The sequence below is a fragment of the Drosophila sechellia genome, chromosome 3L (assembly GCF_004382195.2).
Source record: "Drosophila sechellia strain sech25 chromosome 3L, ASM438219v1, whole genome shotgun sequence".
In the NCBI taxonomy this organism is placed as follows: Eukaryota; Metazoa; Arthropoda; class Insecta; order Diptera; family Drosophilidae; genus Drosophila; species Drosophila sechellia.
In genome coordinates this window covers 8,715,351-8,734,711 of record NC_045951.1, presented here as the reverse complement: position 1 = coordinate 8,734,711, position 19,361 = coordinate 8,715,351, and the positions used below count along the sequence as shown (strand labels likewise).

The 19,361-nt window shown below is 39.7% G+C and overlaps 1 protein-coding gene across 3 annotated transcripts; it reads right to left on the bottom strand.

The window, feature by feature from the left end:
- Nucleotides 1–44: 44 nt before the first annotated feature.
- On the bottom strand, nt 45–19,339 carry LOC6604951 (tetraspanin-18). 3 transcript variants are annotated; one of them, XM_032719374.1, is made up of 7 exons: nt 19,277–19,339; nt 18,833–18,916; nt 5,829–5,947; nt 5,216–5,314; nt 3,901–4,029; nt 1,362–1,721; nt 45–1,301 (listed from the first exon to the last, which is right to left on the bottom strand). In XM_032719374.1, exons 3-7 carry the CDS (start codon nt 5,892–5,894, stop codon nt 1,152–1,154), a joined length of 804 nt encoding a protein of 267 aa, XP_032575265.1. In that variant the 5' UTR covers nt 5,895–5,947; nt 18,833–18,916; nt 19,277–19,339; the 3' UTR covers nt 45–1,151. The 3 variants fall into 3 exon arrangements, with proteins under 3 accessions (XP_032575265.1, XP_032575264.1, XP_002029794.1); XM_032719373.1 differs by having other exon boundaries at nt 19,102–19,328; XM_002029758.2 differs by having other exon boundaries at nt 19,128–19,328.
- Nucleotides 19,340–19,361: the final 22 nt, after the last annotated feature.

Below are 19,361 nucleotides of genomic sequence, written 5' to 3'. Positions count from 1 at the left end.
CAGAAATAACCATATTTTCCATATAAATAAACCATTCAAATTTCATTTACTTTTTCTTTATTTTAATTACTTTTTCGTTCACGTTCAGAAATGTACATCTTTAAATGGGGGTTTTCCTCGCGTTCTTGGGAGGTTTTATCGTTTTTGTGTGTGTTTTAGTTTCATGCTTTCGATTTACGGCTTTTCATTGCGCGGTTTCCAAAAAGTACATTAGGTAAACTACAGACATACGTGTATATAATATGCATTAATAATAGTTATATATGTATATATAGAATTCAAAAATGTACAACATTCATTTTTAACAAAAGAGCCGGGAACACGAAGTTGCGAGCCTCGGCGTATGTAGTTAAAAACTCGAAGATAGCCATAGCAAAAACAACTAAAGTTACAACTTAAGGTTAGAGACTTATTAACTAATACACATACTAGTACAATGTCAATGCCATTTCATTTCTTATCATTTTCAATCGATATTTGTATATATGCATGCTTGTAATTAAATGAGCGTTATGCTCTATGCTTCTTTAAAAGTCATCTTTCAAAATTGATCTCACGATTTCGCTCAATCTCAAAAATGTGTGTTGTCTTTCGTCTTAACTTATGTGATTTCTGTGATGTTTTTGAGTGGTTTTCGAATGCCTGATTGCATAACAAAATCGTAACAGACTAAGAAAAAATAGTTACAATATTACGCATATTGTAGTTTACTACTTAACAACTAAAAAACTGCTATCAAAACAGATTTACAAATAAATATTCCAAGTGTGAGTTTCATTCGTAAAAACCTTCGCGATCCTTCCGACCCATTTGTTTGCTGGCAAAACATTGAGCAACATTTCTTGTAAGATATTCTTGAATATTATCGGTAAATGAATTATGCTGGCTATGATCTTAGCTTATTGTTAGATTAGAGCTGTATTAAACTGTTCTGTGTTCTCGTGTCTGTCCCGTTCCATGCGGCAAATGCATTTGAATATATTTCATGTTTCCATTGAGCACGTCGCGGTGTTCGGTAGGGCGTTGTATTTTTGGGGGAGTTCTAGGAGGGATCGTCGCTCGTCACTGTCCTGCTGTTTTGGCTCGTTCCTACGTCTACTTCGCTAACTCTGAAAAGTGTCACAACATCCGCTGTCCTCGTCATCTCCGATTTACAGACGCATATCGTTGTATTTGGCAAAGGCCTTGCACAGGGCAAAGGCCAGGATAATGAGGACCAGGTGCACAATGCCCACCGCAATGGCCACGATGACCAGTTCACGTTGCCGAATCAGCCACTCGGTAAACACCTCATAGCAGCCCTAAAACCATAGACAACATTAATTACGAATCCGTATTTATATAGCTGCATTATAGAATACCTTCTTGTAGAAACTGTTACTGTCGCTGGGGTTGGTTGTACAGTCCTCGTCGCGTGGCACCAACTTGGCCACATCCTTAAGGATACAGCAGGCATCGGGAATTGTGCGGTTACCCTTGCCGTTCACCCACGCTGGAGAGTCATCGAAATCGTGATAATCATTGATGCCACAGCACCCGAAGTTGCCCATCAGTTGGTTCCACATCAGCGAGGTAGCATCCACATTCTCGCCCAGCGAATAACTGGTAATGGTCGTCTGCAAGAAGTTTTTGCTCTCGGCACGCACTTTCTCCTTGAAGAAGGCGCCTAATCCTCCGGCAACGATCTCGGCAATCAGCAGCAGGATCAAAAAGGTTCCATACTGTGAAGAGAAAGCGTTTTTAAATGAATATATCAATAAACTGTAGCCACCCAGGTTTAAATAATATCTTTACTTAAATTCTGAAAATCTAATATTGCAACTTGATTTATTAAGCCACATTTAATAAAAATTTCACGTTTAAATATAAATGTTTTCATTATTGCATAATTCCTTTTTTCAATGATTTCTTGTTATGGTTGCCTGGTTTATTTATAACAATCGCACGCGGTTGACCCAATTTGATGGGCACTTTGTGAGCCGTGCAGAAAAATCTAGCCGTTTGACCCTGAGCCAAATGTGCAGCATTTGTCGACTGCCGCTGGTGGTGAGTTAGGCCCAAGCACACATTTAGCCGCAAAAGTCCACGTATATATACAGATACAGATACATATTCGGCTCAAATGGGCGAGTGGGCGAAGGGGAGGTTGGGCGGATATTGGAGGAGCGCGCAGCATGCAGCACAAATGCTGAAGGTCATTTCTTAATGTTTTGTTACATGCTTCGAAAAGCTCTTGTGGCTTTTCATTCTTCTGTTCTAACTAGGAAGCGCACATAGAAAAATAAATATACAAAAACTTCCTATATCTAAGAGCATTTTCATTATGCATATTTCTTCACTGCAAAAGAGCTACTTTATAAAAAATTCAGCTTATTGCAGAGCATCTTTCATAATCTGAGACCAATTAAGAAGTCTTTTTTCTGAGTGCCTCCGTGATGTTGTCGCCCTCGTGGTTGTCGTTGTGGTTGTTGCCCTGATACGCTGCTCTGATATGCTCGGTTTTAGCTGGTTGTGTTGCGGCTGTTACGCCTGGCAGCATTTCATTTTAGCCATCGTGGGCGTTGGTAGCCGCCTGCCAGGGTATCTGTCAGATACACATGCAAGCTCACCGAACTGCGGCCTATGGAGAGCAGCTTCACTTTGTTTGCATGCCAAGTGTAGCGATTTGAAACCGTTTAGGTACGCGAGTGGCTGCATTTTTTTTTGCTAAATAATAAATTGCCGTCTTAAAAAAAATCAATGCTAAGACATGTTAGCCATGCCAAGAGCTGAGCTGGCCTTCAGATGCGTTAACCAAACGACCTTGGCTAATTTAAGTGCAAAACCCAAGAGGGTCGCATGCAGGTCGCGTGTTCGGCACCGTTGCGCATGCGCAAAGCCCTTCCCCTCGACTGATTTACCCCCTTCTCGATAAGGTAAATTAAATTCACCTGTTTTGTCGCTGCAATTAATCTGGCCAAGCCCAGAAATGTGGGCGCGTCCGGGGTAAGTAATGCAGGTAAATGTGATAAAACGGTTTATTAATTACCACAATCGCCCCGAGTGAGCACTCTGGACCATAGAAAGTCTTCTGGCCGTCCCTCCAGGCCACTTGTGGAGCAAATGTAAATTATTTTCCAGACCAAAGAAATTACAATTCCACTCACAGGCGCAGACCACAGAGACATGGCCAAGTGAAGGGCTTGTCGCCGCTTAACCAATCGTTCAAACATGCCCTGGCCTCACGATATGCTTGTACCTATGTACGATAATTCACCTATAGATACACCCCGCTATGTACAACTTTCTCTCTAGTGCCGTCAATAGTTTTTCCAGCCAAGAGTCAAAGTCAAATGGAAATCCTCTTCAACGGCAAAGTTATTCGGTGGAAAATGCAAACGAACGCTGGGCAATCCACCAGCTGCACTCCCAGCTCCCCGGAGCCGTGAATCTTCGGTGGCTGTCTGTCATCCATTACAATGTACCCGATGATGCAACTCTGATTGGACTCATTGATTGGGCGGGGGAAATGTAAATGTGTGACAATGCGTTTGGGCACTGTATGGTAGTCATTCCCTAATGGAAAGCAAATAAGTTTCCTACTGAAGAAATCTATTTTATTTTCAATATATTTATTCTTAGTTCAATTTAAATTTTGTGTTTGGTTTTCAGTTCAAAGTTGAATAATGAACTTGTATGTAGTTCCATTATTTATTATCTGTATGTTGAAGTTAAGATACCCATAAAACAAAAACGAGACATTTAAAGAAAATAGATTGTATATAACAATAAATTTAAATTGCACAGTAGGCAACTTTCTTTTAAAAATCTTAAAGACCTGCAAATGACTTTCAGTTTTAAAACGGACTGTCTGTGTGTCCGGGTGCAAACCTCCAACCCAGATTCCATTCGATCACTTACCGTCGACAGCAGACAGCGGGACTCGCGCATGGCTCCCAGATAGCCCAAGAAGCTCATGAAGAACATGACGGCTCCGATGACGAGCAGCACATAGGCCAGCTGCTCTATGGCCTGTGGCTGTGTAAATTGCTGTATTGGAAACGAAAGAGAGCAGAGCAGAAACAATAGTCAGAAATGTGTGGGTAAATTCAGATGGGGTCCACGCTGCGTATACGTAATTAAACTTTGAACTGGCCAAAAATTGTCTCCATCCTCATTCGTATAATTGAATTATGCGCACATTTTACCCAATTGTCGTAGGCAAATTGTCAGATCTCAGATAAGTCTTCTGAAGCTAGAGTGCAAGTTCATTGACCAAACGCAACCCGTGAAACATTTCCGTGTAAAGGTTCTCAATTAGCCTTAGCATGTTTATCTTAGGTGACCCCACAATTAGTACCCGTATGGTCATGCACTTTTCATTTGTTTTGCCAAAGCGAAAATCCCTTTACGCCCAGTCAGATAGCAAAGGGAATTTTCACTACCAACTTTAGTTAACGCTGAACATGCAAACATTGATGGAAATTGTCATAGTTGAAAAAGTTTATCTGTGTGAATTGGGTAAAGGACCCCAGAGGGTGGCTTTAAACAACGATTTGTACATTTCTAAAAGTTTAGTCGAATATTGTGTAGTTTATATGCCAATGTGCAGACACAACAACAGAAGGTATCTATCTGCACTTAACCTATATAAAATAAATTTTGTTATCCATTATGAATTAAGTTGTGAAAAATTTACTTTGATTTTGCTTGATGTGGATAATTATAGATTGATATTTGTTCCATAAAATAAATGCTGCTCTATTTAAATTTTACATTCCATTACTTACAGTTCCATTGTATTTCCGCTGTCTTATATACAATTTCAACCCAATTAAAGTGGCATTTATAGCCATCCCCCATTGTTTGTTAGTGTGTCAGCACAATGCATCGTGCATTTTGATTAGCGTTTTCGTGCCTCACATTTTGACCATTTCCACCCGGACCGCATGTTTACAATATAATTATATTTTCCTAATAATCATAGTACCAGTGCCCGCTATTATTGAAGCACCTGCACGTGAGGTTGATCTATATTTCGGGGTTGATTTACTACGATTTCGATATGTGAATTACACACTTCGATGGGTTGCGTATAAATTGCGTTGTAACTGGGTGGAATGCAGTGCTTTCTTGGGGCCTTTTCGACATAAAAAAAGGGGGTGTTTCAGCGGCAACACTTTCACCCGGAGTTGGGCGGGATATTCGGGAAACCCCCGTCTTCGCTTGGTCTTACCTCAATGCGCTCGCTCTCGACCAACTTGAGGAGAGCAATCAGCGAGTGCTTGTCCACGGCCAGCCATAGTCCGACTCCGAATATAATTGTGCCTAGCACCTGCAATATAAATATAAAAAAAAAACATTAAACAATATATGTATGTATGTATATGTGTGTGTTCAGGTAGTGGTCATTTATGTGTTTACACTGAAACATAACGCATTAAACACAAAAACACAACAATTTCCCCTGCCCGCTGGACATGCAAACGCAGTTTGATGATTGTTGTTATTATTATGACGTTGCCTGCCCATCTTGATTGCATTCGAAAATGCCGATGATGACGTTTGGCAATCAACATGATGGTAATGATGACGATGATGATGATGATGACGATGTTGGTTGAAAGTCAATGAACCGCCGCCAAGCTGAAAATGCGGGAAAATGCAAAAAGCACCAGCGCATGCGCAGAGATTTGCTTGATTGAGTTGCAATGGAATTTGGATGGATGGGCGATGTGGCATGGGATACCACCGGATGACATGAACATGAACCTCTATGCGTTACCCATATGCATTACCTGGTGTGCATATAGCACAATAATCCCCCACCTTACTTCATCTGTACTTACGAAAAATATAAAATTGAATATGCAAAGCAAATACTTTGCACACCAGACTCCGCAGTCGAAGACCATTTTCGTTGTTTTCGAAATCTTGGGGCTGTTTTCCTCCACGGAGCTCTCTTCAACTGCAATGACAAAGAGAAATTCCACATTTAGCACTCTGTGTGGCGAGGTTTCTAATTGAATTAAAATATTTTTACTTAATTTACTTAATTTCATGTTAAGTGCCGCACACTCGGTTGGGCACAGCACACACGAAAAAAAAACATACAGAAAAGAAAGTGTCAAATGAAATAAACAACGAACAAACGATATAATAACGTAAATACCAAGAAGCGTATATAAACATGAAAAGTGTTTCTAGCCAGGTTACATTTCTTATCGGCCATGTTTGTATGTACGTGCCCCGTGCCTAAGAAATTAACATGTAAAGTTGGCCCTTCAAAATTAGTGAACGACTTCAGCAGAAAATGTTCGAGACGAAAGAAAGTTCAATTTGGAATGCCTCAAATAGGTAATAAAACGTGGATGGTTGTAGAAAGATTTAAGACCTTTTTAAAGTACCAGTTTTTTGTTTATTATTATTATGGTTTATTCTTGTATACATTTATGGAGAAATTTAAAGGTATTCCAATTAAATAGCTTTAAACATACAATAAACAATAAACATATATCTAGAAATATGTATTTATAAATTAAGCAAGTTCCTAAACAACTTCTAAATAAGATTTAACTCGAAATTAATTAATTAATTAACGGTTTTACTGTGTACTAAGCACACCGCCTGTCGTCATCAGATAACGAGCTGTCTTAATTCCTCGAACAGCTAAAAAATTGTTCAAGTAAATTACAAGCTTTCGTTCATTCATTAATTCATTGAGTCGGCGGGAATCTCAATTTCCAGCATCTTGTTCCACGTTAACTTTCTTATTAGCAGTAGAACAACTTCCCACTTTCTCCCCCCCTTTCTTCTCGCCGCGCTTAGCACTTTTCTTTTCAGATGATGCTGTTGTTGTTGCTATTGCCATCTGGTTTGAGCCAAGTTCTCAGCTGTAGCTGTACATGTGTGCCTACACAAACAATGTCACGAGCTATTGAAGTTGGAAAAGTAGAGCACTCGGCAGCGGAGCTAAGCCCTCAGAGTCTGGGTTTTTTTCAGTTTCGATGCTGCTCGGCGTTCTGTTCACTGCTGTTTTTTACTGTACTGTTGCCAAGTCGCGGCTACGGGCAAAACATTTTCCTTGCCAACATTTTTGTTCTCATTCTTTTGCCTGGGTCCCTTTGAGCCCGGTAAAAGCTGGGATCCACAGCCCGCTGCCCCTCTGGCAGCCCTAATGATGTTTTGGCCGAAATGTAATTGTGTTCGCACTCCCACACAGTTGCGGTCAAAGAAATAGCACTGTAAATGTCATTTTATTTTCGTAGTGGAGTGGCAAAAGAAAAGCAACATCTTAAGCATTTTTTTAGTATGAATTCGATTTCATTGAATTTTTATTTTTTTTAAATATATTCTATTATTATGACTTTAGCTTTTAACCCAGAGAGGCACTGAGTGCATAAAGTACTTGAGTGCAAAACGCTTTCCAGACCTACATATGTACAACATATTCACATAAGCCGAGTTTCCCCACTTAGCCCGCATACCATCCCCTGTTTTTTAGCCCACCCAAAAACCCTTCAACGCAACAAAAGTTTATCACAGAATTTTTAATTGCTTTTCCATTGTTTCAGACATCCGACGTTCTGGCTTTAAATTAGTTTAAATTTTCCTGTGATAAGACATGCAAATGACTGCCAAAGGGATGTGCATATAGCGCTTAATGGTTGTGACATTGAATTTATAATATGGGCTTAGCCAAAAACAAGGTATTGTTTACGAATATTGACGCTTAAGTCATTTATTTGCGGGAGGTTTTAAGTCAAAAAGAATTTGTATTTGCATTCTAATTTGAATTTTATCCGAGGGATTTTAGTATTTGCATAAAACCGGCTTACTTGATAACAACGCAAGTTGATGCTATAAATATGAAGTATTTGTGTTGCTAATTCTCAGTTTAAAGCTCCAAATTTAATTATACTTGTATATCTGCAGTTTTGCTTCCAATTCTATCTCAAAATGTTTCCAACCTTTGCCCTTATCTATTCATTAATGCTACAGTTTGACTCTGAGCTTTAATTAATTCCTTGGCTGAGTGGAAAATCGGAAAAGCTTCGAGGCAGCCACCCACTAAGTTGCCACTGCTGGCTTCTCGTTTCTGGCTTCCGATGCCATATGAGCCCCACACAAAATTCAAAAGCTTGCCATTAGCTATCACACACACTCTTGCAACGCAAAGTGGCTAACACACACACACACACACACACACACACTGGTACATGAAGGGGGCGTATCTTGTAATTAACTTTCAAGTGGGCAATGCTAAATATTGGCAAAATTTCAGCAAGCTCAGCATCAGCTTTTCATCTAACTCAAATATTAAGTCTGGATATCTACTTAAGATACATGTGTGCGCAGCAAAATCAAATATCTGTTTGAAAAACATAAAATTTTCATAAAACAAATATGAATTAACTGTGGATTTTTCAAAGGGGAAGCTATAGGTAGTTTCAATGAATTTATATAAAATTTAATGAGACCTGTATTTCTGTGTTTTTATATGGTAATTATAATAAACTAGATAACTGCAAATATTCAAATCAAAAGCTAATGCACACGTGTGTTATACAAATATTTTCGTTGTGTGCCGGTATCAATTTACATCCCATTCAACGCGTTTTCATCTATATGCATTTAGCTCAATGTGCATCAACAAATGCTAATAATAAAAAACGCCAAAAGCCGCAAATAAATTGCAAATTTATAGCTCTCGCCTATGACTTGCATTTGGATTTTAACGCTGGCTTTGTTTATTATTTGCGTAATTAAATGCTTGCACATGCTCGTGCAGCATTTTTTAGCCGTAGAAAGTTTTGTTTTACCGGCTGCTGGGTAAGTGGAAGTTGAGAGCTCTCCGAACAATGCATATTTTTTGTTTTTGGCATCGCGACGGTGATTAAAGTATTTTCTATTGCAGAAAGGAAATTCGAGCGGGTCTCAATTGTGGGACTGGAAGTCATTTTCTTGTACTACCAGCCGCTCATTTCGACGCCAAAATGGGTTAAAGAAAGTCGTAACTCGTATTAATTAAAAAAAAAGACTTAAGTCAAAGGGAAGCTGCGCTCGCTCGAACTGAAAGGCCAGTCGCAACCTTTGGCCATAACTTCTCGGCCAGAGAGTTGCTATATATAAGCCAAGTCAATTTCCCAGTTGCACTCTCACATTCATTCGTATTGATGTGTGTTTCACACTTGACACGTTCGTTGGCTTGCCAAGAATTTAGAAATTTTATTTATTGCCAATGCTTTCTGTTTCGCTCCCTGCTCCGCTGGCCGTTAAAAGCATTTTTCTCGGCTCTTCGATTCTGATTTGATTGGCCGGGTGGTGGCCAAGACTCTCTGGAGCTGGGAAATTGGAAATGGCAATCGAGGAAAAACCTATCATGCTGCAAACCAAAACCACATAGCCACTTTTCCATTTTCCATCTGTCAAAGCGTGGGAAAATTCTCTGCACTCCGTTCTTCGGCTCTTTAGTTGCGGTTCCTCGGCACCGAAACTCCCAAGATGGGTAATTAAATTATAGGCTAATAAGCCTCAATTGGGTCACCGCACTCTCCAAACAGTACTTAAATGCAGGTGGGTGTCTCAGCCTCCCGTTTGCTCGAGATCTTAAGTATGCATATGAGAGTGGATGTGTGTGGGAACTACTCGGCTTTAAACGGCTATAGTAAATGGAATGTTAATGGCTAAATCTGCTGACTGGCACAGTAAAAAAATATAAAAGCACAAAACTCATAAAAGCGCTTTGCTTATTTTCTAAATCTGTATTCCAATAATTAAAATTGTTTCTAATAATCCGATTACTGACGCTTACTCCTCGGATTATTTTGATTGTTGAGTATATGTTTATTCGTTTTCAGCTTTGTTCATACTAACAAATCACGATTACCATATATAAAAAAAAAGTGCTACTATACGCAAATAAATCTTATTTTTCCACATAGACGGTGGTTTAAGTTTAATTAACAATTATTTTAATATGTCCATTTAAAACCCTTTTATTAATTAATCCGAATTAATTATTTTTGTGAGCTATATCATATTTTTGCCATCAAATAAAATACATTTTATTTCAACCCTACCCAACTGATGTTCCTTGAAAAAGTTTACCCAACAATTTGCGTTTTTTGTTTGTCTCCCCTGGTTGCTAAATTTGTGTCTGCTATAAAAAAGGCTTTAAACCCGAACTTATTCAACTGGAATAAAAATCCATTAATGGAGCAAAATATAACGCAATATTGACGCTCTTGTTTTTACTTTAGATGTTTTTTATTCCCCTTTTTTTCGCTGCCGCACGAGCCACACAATCAATTTATTTATAAATTTCGCTTAATTAATGCAAATATAAGGCGAAACGAGAAAAGCCGGGCGAATAACTTCGTTAGCGTTTGGAGCGGCAAATTTCAAAATCTACACAAAGGCAAAGCGTCAGAATTTTACAACAGGACGTTCCCAAAATTATACCTTAAAAGCAGTCTAATTAAATGAATCTTACCAGCTGACAGCACCTCACATTCATAAGGCTAACTGAGTGTCGTTCAAATTCAGTTTTGTTAATTTCATTATTTCACTTTGCGAAGTCATTCAACTCGCTGGCTGTTAGTTTTTGTTAGTTTGCTTATATAATCACATGAAGTGCGTTAATTTAACATAATTAGTGGGCTCCGGCACGAGACGAAGTCGAAACCCCAGGCCCAAGCCCAAGCCCAATGGTCTAAAGGTCTTCGAGTTGAAGAGTAAGCCCCTTTGTCTGACTCCGCTCTTCTATTTTTTAGGTCAATGGTCTTCGCTTCGGCGATGTTTGTTGCCATGTTTGCTGCCATTTGATGGCTTGCCAATTTAACACCTGACAGCTTCGTTTGGGCCATGTGCACTGGACCAAGCCGTGTGCCATAAGCGAGCGCAGATGCCAACGCCCCGGTCCCAATTCCCCTCGACCACGCCCACAACAGGCTCGTGTTACGAGAGCAATACCACTGTGCACTGAAACCAAAAAGCGGTGTAGTCCTGGATACATTCGGGTAAAAATAAAGTTATTGTAAATGTAAACTATGGGTGTAAGTTCTCTATCTCCTGCAATCAAATGAGAAACCCATTACTTTATAATTTTGGAATTTCCCGCTTAGTTTTTCTCACAGTGCAGTACCCCAATCTGGTAGCAAACAAGTCAACTACTATACCCAACCGGCCACGAGAGACCCAGACACGTCTGGCCATTTAGCAGAGTTATGCGATACATTTTTGCGAATATATTTCTAGTTGGTTGAGGAAATTTTCCAAAGTTAAACTCTAGATTTGATTACGAAAGAGCTGTGGGTGGAGTTCATATGCAAATGGCTTCGAAAACTTTCTGGTGACATAGGTAAAATGTCAAAACTTCAATTTGCTGAAAGATTTTAATCAGAGATTGTAAAAATTTTGATGAACTTTGCGAGCACATAATTTAGTTATGCAACGAGTGTTGATAGAACGCAAACTCCACTAAAATGAATTTTTTACGTTTCTGTAGATTAAATGATCTTTGAAAGTGAAATTCCATTGAACTGATTTGGCCAATATCTATGCAAACGTGAAATTCTTCATTCATATTTGATAAAAGCACTTGTGAATTTTATACCATTTACTCGAAAAATTATTTATTTGACCCAGCCAAATATTTTCGCTTATGCATCAAATTTTTGTGAAGAACGCGAGAAGTAGAATAACATTTCAGACACTGACCTACTTTAAGGTAAATATCAAAGTGGGGGCTGGAGAAAAATGAAACTATTTGGGGCCAATTCCCATCGTTGTGGACAGAGAAAAGAAACTTTGCATATAAATACATATATTTTTACTTAATTGAGTAGGTTCCCCCGCCCTCGGTCAACCCACTCCAGTTCTTTATTAATTTTTTTTCTTTTTAATTATTCAGTTTGTGCCTGGTCTTTTTGTGAAAAGTGAAATGCTCCCAACCAGAATTTGTTCAATGTCTCTGGCTTTTTGGTTTATTATTGCCCATTGCTCCAGTTAAGCTGCAAGACGGGTAATGTACTATGTCTGTAAATGTATCTGTATCTGTAGATGTAGATGTATCTATATCTGTGGCTGTCTGTTTGAATTACAGAGCTTGAGCGAGGTTGACACACTTACATTTATTTAGCTCATAATGAGCTGGCAAATGATTTGCCTTTGTCTGAATGTCTGCTGCTCGCAGGTTTATTGTTACTGGTTTTTTCACTTTTCATCAATAAAATAAACTGATGAAATGCTTTAAACAGCCTCTGTTTGCTCAGCATAATGAGGCGTTTCGGCAAAGATAAACAAAGAAAGAAAGATGCTGCAAAGTCAAATCAAAGTTGAGGAAGAATACAAAAGTTTGGAATAATAATGGAAGTCAAGTTATATAACCTATGCATATAAATAACGGACGACTTCAGTTCGTTCTTATGCAAGTTTTTCGAGGAGCTGAGCAAGGTCCTCTGAATTCTTTTTATGCTGAAATGTTGAATATATTTATTGATTTAAATTAAATAGATTTACATACTCCCGTCAGATAAAAAAAAAACAAAAACACAACTCATTTATGGTGTATTATAAAAACATACTTAGTTTTAATCCAAATATTCAGTTCCCGCTTTAAATAAAACAGTTCCACTTCATTTGTGCCATTTAAGGGGCAGTCCCTATTTATTTTTATTAATCTGTACTTTTTGTTTCCAATTGAGAGTACATAAGCCATTGTTATAGCGAGATTACACATACGCCATGTGTGCTGTGTGGAGCGACAATTTCCTGCCTTTGAGACACAAAACATAACCGAGTGGAGCATAACCAACGCCCGCTGTCACTTCAATTCATAACAGATGCAAATAAATTTCCATTAAAGTTTGTGGGGTCTCCGCACATTACCCTTTTCGGCGCCCATTTTCAGTGTGCGGTGTGGGCGGACGACATGCTAAACAGATGCTTAGTTCGGAAATAAAGCAGAGATTCATGGGGCCCAGCGAGGCATTAAGGTATGAAGGTGCCCCCCCAGATTTAGATAATGACCATTTCGAGTCACGGGGCGCAAATTGCTGGCTTAAACGAGCGGCGGCTGCAGTCGCAGCTCCTCGACTCTCACACGTTACTTTTCATATGTTTAAATGAAATAAGTATCTGGCAGATACATATTTGCAGTGACAGTTGCATCCACACACGCGAGCTCAAGTGCGAAAAACGGAGGATCGTGTGTTGGCACTGGGATCTTCGCTGATTACTTAACATATTCAAGTTTCTTTTGGACCCCCAAGGGGCCAAGTTCAATGCGCTTGACTTGCGGCTAATACGCCTCTCCTTTCGGCCAAGCTCAACTTTCACATTCACAACCTTTGGCACTTCCTCCTCCTGCCACATGCAAAAGATAATTTTCCCGTAACTTTGTGTTGGCCAAGCCGATTCACATTTTGCCATTTGGCAATAATGCTGGCTGCAGTGCAATCAATGCTTCTCATTCGATATTTAGCAAGCTCACTCATTCGACTGTGGGGCAAGTTTTTCATTTCATTTCTGTTCGCTTCACTTCGGTTCGGTTCATTTCAGACTGGCGAAAAAGTGTAGATACACATGCTACACCCAACGCATGGGAGTAAAAAAAAATGTGGAAAAAAGTGTTTGCCACCGCCTATGCAACTATGAAATATCGCATCGCTCGGCGAGAGTACGCGCATATATCCCACCCAGAGCTGGAATAAATTTATGTGGGAAGTTTTTGATGACGTTCGTAATTTCAGACCCTACAACTCCCCCTCCCCCCTTCCCCCTGACTAGGCAACTTATCTAATAACGGAGACAGACTTACAACTTCCTGTAAGCCTGCCGGGAATGTGAGAACGCAGGGAGCTAGCGCAAAAAGGGTTGCATTTATGCCTTCTGATATAATCTGCACTTAAGATTTATGCCTCGAATTGAATATTCTACATATTTTCCGCGAGATAGGGTAATAAGTTCGGGAATTTCTCATATTTAAGCAAGTGAAGTTTGAGAATCAACGAGATTATAAAGTGTTCTTTCGTCACGAAATTTAAAAAGATACAAGCTGATTTAAGAAGATAAAATATCTATTATTTATGTGATGCACTGTAACATAGTTGGTTTCATGAAGAGAACCTATAAAATCGGTTTATTAAAAACTTGATAGATAGACCTTTAGCATCATACATTATAAAGCAACTTCTACATAGTGCAACTTTCGGGCCTTAAAACAAACTTATGCAATCGCTTGGCTAGACCAAATTGATGGCAAATAAAACTAAGCCAAATAGGCAAACTGAACCACTGCTCTAGAAGCCAAAATAAAATCCCAAGCCACCTGCTGTGCTTTTATATCCCAAAACTTGTCCGTTTCTGCGTAATAGACAAATTGCATCAGTGTTTGAAAAATCCAAAAGTAAGCCCAAAGCAACTAAAGTAAACCTTTGCCTACTTCTGCTTTGAGCAAAGCATGCGCATTTGGCCAAGAGGGTGGGCTTAAATTGGTCAAACAATTGCCAACGCGCTCTTTGGCGTAAATCACTTTGCATATGCGAAGCAAAGAAAACTCCAAAATTCAGCCAGAGGCGTGCCATCACAAAACTAAAAACAAAAACCCAAAAATTAATATGCATTGTTGCAGCAGCACGTCGCCTTGCATATTTGGACTTTCACTTTTGTTTTCTTTACAAAAACTAAAAAAAAAAAAACAGTCAAAACAAGATTTCAAAATGAACTTAAGACGCACACTCGATCCACGTCGACATATCAATCAATTACAAATGGCTAACACAAATGAAAACATAATGTATCTTTTGATTTGGTGCTTCCGAGTTCGGTGGGCGAGCAGCGATTAAAGTGGGTAACTGCGTTAATTGCTGATACCCCTTACTTTCCCTAGCCTCCGCAATTAAGTCCAGAAATCAAAGTTACGCATTTCCAATTGCGCAATCGTCACAATCTTTTTTATTTGGCTACCTGTCTGGAGATTTTCATGGCTTGCGAAAGTAAACATTTTTACAATCCGCTTTATTTTTTATTTTTGGCTTCCCGAACAATGCGTGCAGTTATTACTAGTTTTGGTTCATTAATCATGTGTCGGGGAAACACTTATGTGCACCTGCTGGGCATAAGAAATGAGAAAATGGGACACACAGATACCGATGGCAAAATGGCCAAGGGCTCCGAGAGGTAATTATGAATAAACCATATGATTAAAGGGCAAATTTATCGTGACATAAGAAGATTTTCTCTTTGTGTTTACCTATGAAAATTTAGTCTATATCTGATGGAATAACAATCCTAAACTTTGTGGTTTGCTCAAGTTAGAAATCGATTGCTTTCACACAGGTATGACTTCAAAATCAATCAGTGGGTTTCCCTTTTGTTTTCGAAGGGTAAAATGCTTGGTTTTAAGTAAGCTATGTTACATGATGATTCCATTAATAATGCTGCATTTCAGTTGCAAGCTTCTTTTAGCCTAAAAAGCACACAAAATTTGTCTTCATAGTTAATTTCCCCCATAAGCCTATTTAAACTGTATAACTTGATTAGTTTCCCCCCTTTTGTTCAGCTCCAATTGGCTGGCTTAAAGTTTTTAATTAACTCAAATCAATGACAGTTTACATAGCCAATAGAAACGTTTGCGAAATGGCCAGCTAGGGACTTCAGTTGGTTTCAGATTGACAATTGTTGCATTGATACAATGACAAAGTAACTAGCCTCCAATCGATCGATCGGAGTGGAAAGCCACAGATATGGCCAGGGCGATTAAGTATCCCAGGCCCAAGGCGGATGGTCGGTCAACCAGATGGACAGCTGGACAGTTGGACAGCTGGACAATTGCCGCAAATCACAGTGGGACAGCCATTCGAAATATGTGTACTGTTCGCCTGCCGTATTTCCGCTGAAAGTGCAGGCAATTTAAGCCAAAGAGGCGGAGATCTAATGGTGGAATGAAGTGTTGCCGGGTGAAGAATGGCTGGCTTGATTTTAATTGCCACTGACCACCGACCAGAAGCAATGAACTTGCCACCAGGCGGACGTAATTCGAGCCACAAACAGAAAGCCCCTGTAATACAAGATGGTTGTGGGAAATTCCAATCCAGCGAACCAGCGAAGAACACCACTTGCGAGGGTGGTGGATGTGTGTGAAAGTCCAAGGCGGCGAGTGGATCAAGTTCGAATTACCATAAAATATGCAGAGACAACGCATGCGCAACACGTAACCCGATGCAGATACGTTTTAGTGAACTTGCAGATACAAATACAGATTCAGATACAGATACACTGTCCAGCTCGGCCCTGTTCAGGGTGGCGGCTCGTTCACCTTGGAACGGCACTTAAAAAAGTCGTTTAACATCGAGTTTTGGTAGCTAAATAAGTCCCAGAGTTGCTGGTCTATATTACCAGGGCTAAAACTCATATATGAAAGGGCCTGGTCTATATCCATTGGCCTTTTGGCCAATTTCATGCTCGCTGAGACAACCTGCTGTTTAGTACACTGCTCTCGTTCCACTAATTGAGTTATGTTGCACATTTCGGCAAGTCAGCTTCATGGTTCTCCGACTGCTGCGGATATTTGCCAATTGAGTTATTGCCTTCTGGTTGTGCATTAGCGTGCGCTCACCTGCGATTTCCCAATGGAAAGTTTGGCCAACTCTTTAGACCAAGTTCTGTGTGTGTGCGCTGGCACATCGGCCAAAAACCGGGTTGGCTTGGCAAGCACGGTTAACGGTTTTCGGAGTGCTGTGAATCGTTTTGTCACGCCTTCGATTCTGGTCGGAAGCAAAATCCCTACTTAAATATTTATACAAGTTTCTGGCACCCAGTTGCAGGTCCAGATTGCAACTGCAAAGTACGTACATAAGTTTGTACCTCATCACCCGCTTAAGCTAGTTTCAGTGATTTGTTACACTTTTGGATTTCCATTTATCCAGTAGATAGAAAGCCAAGGAAGCCACTTTTTAGCCAATCCCTATTGACAGGTGCCTTACCAAACCCTCAAGCCTTAGAGATTAGAGTGAAACCATGGGGTGCAAAAGGCATTTCCTTGTGAAATATTTTAAAACATTAAAATTCATATTTTCTCTTAAATTTTTAAATTTTATAGGGAACTTCATTAATAGTAAAACGAGTAAAAACAAGCATTAAAAAATATTTATATTTTTTGCCCCATAGCTCATTGCAAATTTAAATTAAAATATGTATTTTGTTCTTTTTACATATGTTTGTAAATCCCTCTGACGTTCCATAGTTCAACAATCTGTAAATGTTTAATTTGCTTGCATTTTAAATCCATTTTTACGTAAATTTGAATAAAAATGTCAACAATGCTGTTTCGGGCTTTTCTTTCCGAGTTTTTGTGAAATATATGTTGTTAAATTTATACAGTTTTGTAGCTCTTATGGGAATTTAATTTATAAACTATGAGAGCAATTAATTTTGCACTCTCAATTCCAGGTTTTGATTTAATTGAGTGTATTTTTAAATAAATGGGATCTATTTTTACCCCTTTAAGTTTTATTAATGCAGACTGTTGTCAGACAGATTAAAAGATAAATATCAAAACCTGAATTAATAGTCACGTAACGTTTATATAATTTTCCACATTTCCGTGCGGAGATAAACTTTTTCGAATAATTTAATTGGTAATTTGGCGAGTAAATAAACTAACGAAATAAAAGTGAGTCTGCAGTTCTGCAAAGTAATCATAATCAGCCTCGTAGCCCCATTCCCCCATTTAGTGCGATATCAAATACGAGATTTGTGGGATTTCGTTCTACCGCTCTCGCTCTATCCCTCTCTTGCAGTGCCTCCGTCTCGCTTCTTGCTCATTTCCAATAAGCAATTCTACTTGCTTTATTGGTTTTCCGGACAAACTTGTTCGGAACCCTCGTGGAGCGGACAGGTTGCTCCAAAGGGGAGAGAACTCGGAGTCAGCATGTTTTCAAGATCAAAAAGCGAATGGCGGTGGAGCCGAAGAAATTGCAGAAAAATTTACACACTCCAGAAAACGAGAGAGAGCTACAAAGAGAGGGAACTGCAAAAGGGAACCTTTCACTGCAGGTACACTTTAAAAAATTCTATAATGCTACGCATATTGTAAGGTTATTCACACCTAGCTAACATAGGATAGAATAAAATAGACTCATGGTTACTTCGAAAAAAATCATTAAAAATATTTTGGAATGATGTTACGCATTGATAAGAATCGACACGATGGTTTCCAAAGCATACTGTACAAATAAAAAAACAATAAATGTTGTGTAGTTTTTTATCATACGTCTTTCCTCTCTTAACTTTCGAGGATTAGGAAACTATGTACTTTCAGAGATGCTGTACTATAGTTTCTAGTTTTATAAGTATGTATGTCAAAACCAGGATAGTGCTACCAATCCCTTATAGAACTGATTGTACCAGATACACCAATTTCTTTGCGTGTCCCGTTTGGACGGGCAAGGTAGAATTAGTGATAAACTTAAAGAAAGGCCGCGCAATTGAAAAGTGGCACAGATGCCAGGGCAGCGGCCCCAAAAGGCAACGGTACCGTAGCGCAGGAGCGCCGAAGGGAATTCAGGAGCGGAGTGGGGGCAGCATCAGCAATCATGAAAAAGGGGGCGGCTGAGTGGAGGTGGCAATGGAACAGCAGCGACGCAAAAAATGTGTGTGCGTATCAACAAAAGCGGATGGTCGAGGACTGGGCCTGGATAAAGATGTGATGCCGGGGGCCTGGATGCTGGGTGGTTTTTGGGTGGATTGGTGGCTTTTCTCTGGAAACAGTGGCACTCGTTGTGCTGATGTTTTTTTTGGGGGGTTTTCAGAAATATGCGCACTCCCAGAAACTAAGACAAAAACTTACCTGTAAAATATGAGCACGCTGCGTAGCGAGCTGTTAAATAATTTACGGTTCGTCGAAGATTTACGACCCACTGGATGTGTCAAACTGCAATGATTCCGGAATATTTGATTATTCGAGAACTTTGGTAGGGCGGACAAAAGAGCACAGCACTTTTTAATTATATTTATTGTATTCTTTTTTTTTTAGCCGTGAGTTATTGTTGATGCTGGTAAGTACGCAGCTCTGTTTTGATTGAGCGCGCGCAAAAAATTATACACAAAATCACGCACACAGCGAAATCCGGATAGAGACGCACCGATGGCTTGAAACTGGGGCCCGCGAAGAGAGCGTAGGGTGTGTTTTGGATGGCTCTGCTCCCAGGCACCAAGCACTGCGTTAAATGCTGCGCTCGTCACTCGACTCAACTCGACTCGAATCGTGGCTTAAATCTCACTCGTCACTCACTCGGCTGCCAATCGGAATGTGCGACCGTCTGCTTGGAAGCGTGCTTTCGAACTGAAGTCGTTTTCTGCTTCTGAGCTGCTCGTTG

What these genes read in the sequence shown, in the direction of transcription:
- LOC6604951 (XM_032719374.1), bottom strand. Translation starts at nt 5,894, where the DNA reads ATGGTCTTCGACTGCGGAGTCTGGTGTGCAAAGTATTTGCTTTGCATA. An exon ending in TATTCAATTTTATATTTTTC is followed by an intron (nt 5,315 to 5,828) that starts GTAAGTACAGAT and finishes TTTATATTGCAG; the next exon opens with GTGCTAGGCACAATTATATT. An exon ending in GTAACAGTTTCTACAAGAAG is followed by an intron (nt 1,302 to 1,361) that starts GTATTCTATAAT and finishes CTATGGTTTTAG; the next exon opens with GGCTGCTATGAGGTGTTTAC.